Source organism: Hippoglossus stenolepis, chromosome 8, assembly GCF_022539355.2.
Source record: "Hippoglossus stenolepis isolate QCI-W04-F060 chromosome 8, HSTE1.2, whole genome shotgun sequence".
Lineage (NCBI taxonomy): Eukaryota > Metazoa > Chordata > Actinopteri > Pleuronectiformes > Pleuronectidae > Hippoglossus > Hippoglossus stenolepis.
This window is the reverse complement of record NC_061490.1, coordinates 14661454-14667138: the sequence shown is the minus strand read 5'-3', so window position 1 is coordinate 14667138 and position 5685 is coordinate 14661454. Positions and strand designations below refer to the sequence as shown.

The 5685-nt window shown below is 37.5% G+C and overlaps 2 protein-coding genes across 2 annotated transcripts; both read right to left on the bottom strand.

Moving 5' to 3' along the window:
* Positions 1-47: 47 nt before the first annotated feature.
* Positions 48-3490, bottom strand: LOC118114210 (casein kinase II subunit beta-like). The gene is made up of 7 exons (XM_035164525.2): positions 3375-3490; positions 2935-3007; positions 1753-1855; positions 1550-1665; positions 1390-1465; positions 1088-1277; positions 48-842 (listed from the first exon to the last, which is right to left on the bottom strand). The coding sequence occupies exons 2-7, from the start codon at positions 3004-3006 to the stop codon at positions 752-754; spliced, it is 648 nt and encodes a 215-aa protein (XP_035020416.1). The 5' UTR covers position 3007; positions 3375-3490; the 3' UTR covers positions 48-751.
* A 111-nt stretch (positions 3491-3601) lies between these two features.
* On the bottom strand, positions 3602-5363 carry LOC118114211 (allograft inflammatory factor 1-like). The gene is made up of 6 exons (XM_035164526.2): positions 5233-5363; positions 5037-5098; positions 4884-4950; positions 4630-4671; positions 4331-4496; positions 3602-4052 (listed from the first exon to the last, which is right to left on the bottom strand). Exons 1-6 carry the CDS (start codon positions 5249-5251, stop codon positions 3965-3967), a joined length of 444 nt encoding a protein of 147 aa, XP_035020417.1. The 5' UTR covers positions 5252-5363; the 3' UTR covers positions 3602-3964.
* Between the last annotated feature and the right edge of the window lie 322 nt (positions 5364-5685).

Sequence of the window (5685 nt, the reverse complement as noted above, 5' to 3'; positions counted from 1 at the left end):
TTCCGGTGGGCTGTGTATGTGTGAAGCACATGTTAATGAGATCTTGGTAAGAGATAAATATTTAATGCCATTTACTTTTCTCATAGTGGATGTAGCCCCATGTTCAATCAAAGTGTGTCTCGATTGCAATGTAAACAGGATGAAACTACAAATATGCAAAATAAGCCTAAGAATCGAGGACAAACACAGCCAGTGAATTTCAAGGAAACTAAACTGTCAAAACAAAAGTGAAATCAAACTTAGGTCCATTTAAAAATGAGCTCTTACTCCATTTGGTTTTCATACTTTCTTAAAAATATCACCTTATACATACACATTGCAATTAATAGAATACAATCTCATGCACATTCCAATATTTGCTCTGCAGTACAAGTCAATATGATTTTAAGCATTTTAATAACTTGAAAGCTATCAGGGGGAAGGTGGTGGTGACATTTCCTGTTACATTCAATCAACTGCAAATAAACCGCAAAGTGCAGCCTTCAGTTAAAGCCACTTCTGCTCAAAACAAACCCTAAAATGTGAAAAGATGAATTGACATCAGTTGAAAAATCAATGAAGAGATTGATCCTTTAGGAATAATTACATGTTTAATACAGAAAAACTTGTTGAAAAAACTATGAAAATGTGTATTGACAAATGTGAGTTTGGAGAACTGTATGGGCATTTATTGAGGGTATATAATCTATTGCTCCAAACGAGTAGTAAACGACAAAGTCCTTGAGTCCACCATCTTTGTGAAAGCGGAGCTCTAGCGAATTGTCTTGACTGGGCTCTTGAAACTTGATGCAGCCTGAAGTTGAAGTTGATAAGCCATTGGGTGAATCTTGAAACCGTAAAGCCTAAAAAAAACAAAAATATGATCACTTCCTGGACACAGAGAGATTTCTTAGTACTGATATCAGTCAGTAAACAGTCCACATTATTTGCATGAATAAATATCTGGTGCACGTTCTGCCTTTTGATCATCACTACATTAAACTGATGAAAACATGTTCATAAAATTATAGCGTGTGAAAGAAGGTCTTAGTTAATGCTGGATAACATCAATAATAATAAGTGACAGGAAGTGTCAAGTTAGACAGACCTTGGCACAAACTGGTTGGCTGGTCGCTTTGAACGATACTCTGGGTGCACCATGAACAGCATGTGGGGGAATCCTGTTCCAAAGTAGGCTCCATCTGTGTGGTGATGTCTGGAGGATTTCGGGGTGTACACGTCCATACACTTTGGGCAATAAAGCTTCACCATCGCCTCTCCTGGGATGTCTGACAAACCTACACCAGACAGGAGATAAATGATGACACTTTGTCTTAGTCACAAAGTTACGTGCAGCATGGTTCTTGCATAATATGTTTATTGTGAAGGCTGAGAAAAAGTCTGACTTACCAATAGGAAGCATTGGCTGATTCTCACAATAGACTCTGGGGCAATAGCCAAAATCCCCTTGCTGATACTTTTCCAACTACGGAGAACAACAAATTTAGAAATCAGTGCTTTCATGACGTAAGAATTTGAAGTTAGATGAGCAAGTGAAGCAGCAGCCTACCATTTGTGCAATGCCTCGGTTTGTGAGGATGTAACGTGCATGTATAAGCCCGTAGAGCATCTCTGCAGCCTGCTCTATCAGGTCGCTCTGGTTCGGGTTGTCTTCGAGTTCCTCATCTGTCAGTTAAAAGAAACTCGGGCAGTTAAATCTCTTCTCACCGCTTTGTCTAATTTTACATGACAACTTCCTTAATGGTCTCTCACCTGGCTCCAAATCGAGAATCATGTCCAGAGCCTGACGATAGTGAGGCACCTGCTCATTCAAACCTGTCAGGTTGAATTTGTCCTGTATGTAGTCCTCGTCGACCTGTAGCGCAGCAGTGGGAGACCATGAATGGCAGTTAATTGCATTAATTACTGTGGCAGCAGCACATTGTCACGGCACACTGGTTTGGAAACATTACATAAGAGCTTAACTGGATTACTTTGATACTGCCAATAAACAAAGCATGGGGTTAAAATTAGAGTTTGAACTGCGGCTCACACTGATGCCAACAGACTCCACTGTTCCTAGTGTTGTTATTCTAAGTGATCCTTAAACATTTCTCATCAAGGTGCTTTGTGAGTCTGGCTCCGTGTGCTTCAGTGGGAAAGATTAGCAGCAAACAGCAGTTGGTTGAACTGTAAGTCCCTATGTACGACTACCGAGTGGTAGTCATTACATTATTGCTAACTTGTGAAACATGTATTTGTTCAAGGTACGGAAATGTGACGTGCTGTGAAACAGGAAGTCCAGGAGTACCGATTTGACATTTTTATCATAAGATACATGTGAGATTAAATATGCTTCCTCTGGAGCAAAGTAAAAACTGAAAGGGGATGTGATTTTTTTTTTGGGGGGGGGGTGAATGTGCAGTGTTGTGAAAATGAAATGAAACTAACTAAAAATAGAAAATAAGGAGTAATTGTTCCATTTACGTGTAAGTTAATCGGTAAGTACTTACTATGATATTTGTAGCCAGCTAAGAATTTTTATGGTTTTGAATGGGAAATTTTCACCCACTCTTAATTGCAGAGTTACATTACATTTTTATATAATCTTGGGTTATGATGCGTCATGTTTATGATTCACCCACTGGTTATTAGTAATGTTCACATCAGGAGACTATGGCCAAACAACTAAATTCAGTTTACCATTACATAAAGCAGTTACCTGCGAATGTTTGACATCTTTTAAAGTTCTTTAAATTTTAGATTTATTTATTGATTGACAGATTTGTCAATCAATAAATAAGTATTTTACTGGTTGCAGCTCTACACACAGGGCAGTGAACTCCTGATGTTTGACATGTAGAAATGGCTTCGTGCTGCCTGAGGTGCTCAGCTGTCACAGCCTGAGGGGAGGAAGAGGAGGTGTTAAGATTGACATGGATCCAGGAAACTGACCTCACAGAAGAACTCATTCCCCCTCAGTCCACAGAACCAGGAGATCCAGGACACCTCCTCTGAGCTGCTCATCCTGCTCACGGACCAAAACACGGTGGTTAGCTAAAGGCTAAACGAAAAGATTCTAGCGCTGTCAACATTACAAGCACGGGTTTAACATTATATGCACACAATATGAGCTACAAGCTAAACAGTTGCGTATTGACTTTGCGATGTGACTTGTATATAATCTTAAATGTACCTTTGAGTGTGTGTGTGTGAGATCTGCTGCTTGTGTTAGCTCTGGGTTTACACGCTAGCTTGTTTGCTAGCAGGGATTAACTAAAAAAAAACATCGTCCAGCAGACGGTGTGGAAATGATTTATTCTAAGTGCATCATATATAAACGAGTCCTCTCTGTCGTGTGTAAGCTGCTGTTCATATAAAATCACTTTACTCACCTTCTCTAGATTAATAAACATAAACTTTACAGCTTGTTTCCTATGACCTCGTTCACCGGAAGACAAACACGGCTTCCGGTCATCCGGAGTTTTCAAAATAAAGCCACAGGAACAGGAATGAAACCACAGAATAAAAACCTTAATTTATTTATTTTCACTTCACAGAAATTGCGATTTTTTTCTTTATTTTTATGTCTTTTTAAAATAATGAGTTCAAACGTTTCCTCTTTTCTTCACTTACTTTTTATTATATGTATATAGATTTGGTTATTTTTCCAATAAATGAAAACATTTCATCACAAACATATTTAAATGTTAGCAAACAAAAAAAAGCAAATACAAATATAACATACATTGATATTCTTATGTTTAACTTATCACAATGTTGTAGGTACAGTATGGTACTGTAGCGTTTAACCTTTTGTCATAATCACACAACACAGAATGCACAAATATTTTTATGTAGATTCAGTTATTTAATAAAAAAGTTTTAGATTTTCCTCTATTGACATGAATTTTAAAGCATTTAGGAGTTAACATAAAAAAAAAGTCTCAATGAGACTCATTCCAGTTTAGAATGAAGAGCTTGTTCAGGGCAGGTCTGAAATTTTTTTGCGACCAGGTGGTCCAACATCTTTCTGCTCCTGTTCCTTCCCCATGCCTTCAAATGCCAAGATCCTTAAATGAAGAAAATGACAAGTCAGCTGCTTTAAAATATATTGTTGTAAAGTTTTGACAGATTTTGATTCAGAAAAACTGTCAGACGTCTTAAATACTGTACCTCATTAGATACTTAGGATACTTTTCATGTTAAGCCTTAATTTTTTTTTTTTTTTTTTTCATGTTTAAAGACTGAGACATTTCAAAACACAGCTTTATTTTTGCAATTTGGGAACAGGACTAAACCTCCTGTTACCCAACTCTGGGTTTTCAGCCGCTCTCTATTTTATACTCACAGTTTTAGTATTGCATTTCTTTTTCCCAGCATCATATTCAGGAAGTCATTGTAGCCAAAAGTGTCTTTCGACGTCCCTCCAACCACCTCTGACATCATCTTTTTCAGCTCCAGGTGAGTCTTGGCCAGACCCAGTTTTTCCAACATTCGTTTTAACCCCATTATATCTGTGAAATTATTATACTGATTATTACAGATTTATACAAACATATATTCTGTGAAGAGACATTTATTCTGGGTCACAACTGTGAGCAAAAGTTGCTTAATGTTGCAAAATAAATTGCACCGTTGCACTCTTACCTATTTCTCCTTTGTCATTCAGATCAAACTCCATGTATTTTTCTGTAATACAAGAAAACACAATCTCATTCAAAAGAAATCTGACAGTCCACCAAATGCTTTAGTCCCATAGTCGACTTGTCTACTACCTGTGACTCAACATTTTATAGGCAAACATTGGAACATTTTTGGTGATCAATACATACACATAATATACAAAATCACTGTAGGAAAAGGAAACATTGGAATAAGATTAGTGACCCTTAAATACTCACTTTTAAACATTTCAAGCTTTGAGGCAAGCTCTTCCTCTTCTGCATATTGGGGATCTGAAAGAAAGGCCTGGAGGAGCACAAGGGAAAAAATAAACGTAACTTCTTTAACCTGGGAACTCTATTACCAAGATAGTAACTTTCAGTTCAACACACCTCATTAACAGAGGTCAGTTTTTCTTCCTGATGAGACTTGAGGACGCCATATGCTTTACCGCCTGTGAGAGACCAAACAAATCCTCCATTCAAGAAATACACAACTTACTGTTGTTTTAACTGCACTTGCAAAATTAAAGTAGTTAAAGATGATAAAATGATAAACAAACACAGTGTGGGGAAAAGTCTGACTAACCTTGAACCCTGCTGTCCATTGCTGTGCATAGAGCTGAGCGACTGTGGAAACTCCACTGACACAGAGAAAGCTTTTTGATGGGGCTTTTGCAAATCGAGCCAGAAGAGGAAGTGGAGTGAGAAAGTTTCAGTTTGCATTAGTGAGGTTCCTGCGTCGTATTTAAGGTTACAGCAAATTGAGGTCAACAGGCATATGATAATGTTCACAGTAAGTCTGAATTTGACCAGATAAGGAAGTAAAAAGCTCTGTTGTAACACTTCATTGAGAGATGTTTGCTTACAGGATAAATACTGTGTAATGGCTGAGGATGGACTCATTCGAATGTATAAGCTCTTATAAGATCTGTTGAAATTTGAATTAGGTTAGAAAAAAAGATCAGGGTTAAATACACATTAATTGAATAATACATTTGCTTAGGAGGCTAAGTTTTTGTTGTTGAGGAAAGTTTCACAG

Coding starts and splice junctions, on each gene's coding strand:
- LOC118114210 (XM_035164525.2), bottom strand. CDS start 3,006: ATGAGCAGCTCAGAGGAGGTGTCCTGGATCTCCTGGTTCTGTGGACTG. Junction 1,466..1,549: donor ACCGAGGCATTGCACAAATG/GTAGGCTGCTGC, acceptor TGTTCTCCGTAG/TTGGAAAAGTATCAGCAAGG. Junction 1,278..1,389: donor TCAGCCAATGCTTCCTATTG/GTAAGTCAGACT, acceptor TGTCTGGTGTAG/GTTTGTCAGACATCCCAGGA.
- LOC118114211 (XM_035164526.2), bottom strand. Junction 4,672..4,883: donor AAAGCTTGAAATGTTTAAAA/GTGAGTATTTAA, acceptor CTTGTATTACAG/AAAAATACATGGAGTTTGAT. Junction 4,053..4,330: donor AGAAATGCAATACTAAAACT/GTGAGTATAAAA, acceptor TCTTCATTTAAG/GATCTTGGCATTTGAAGGCA.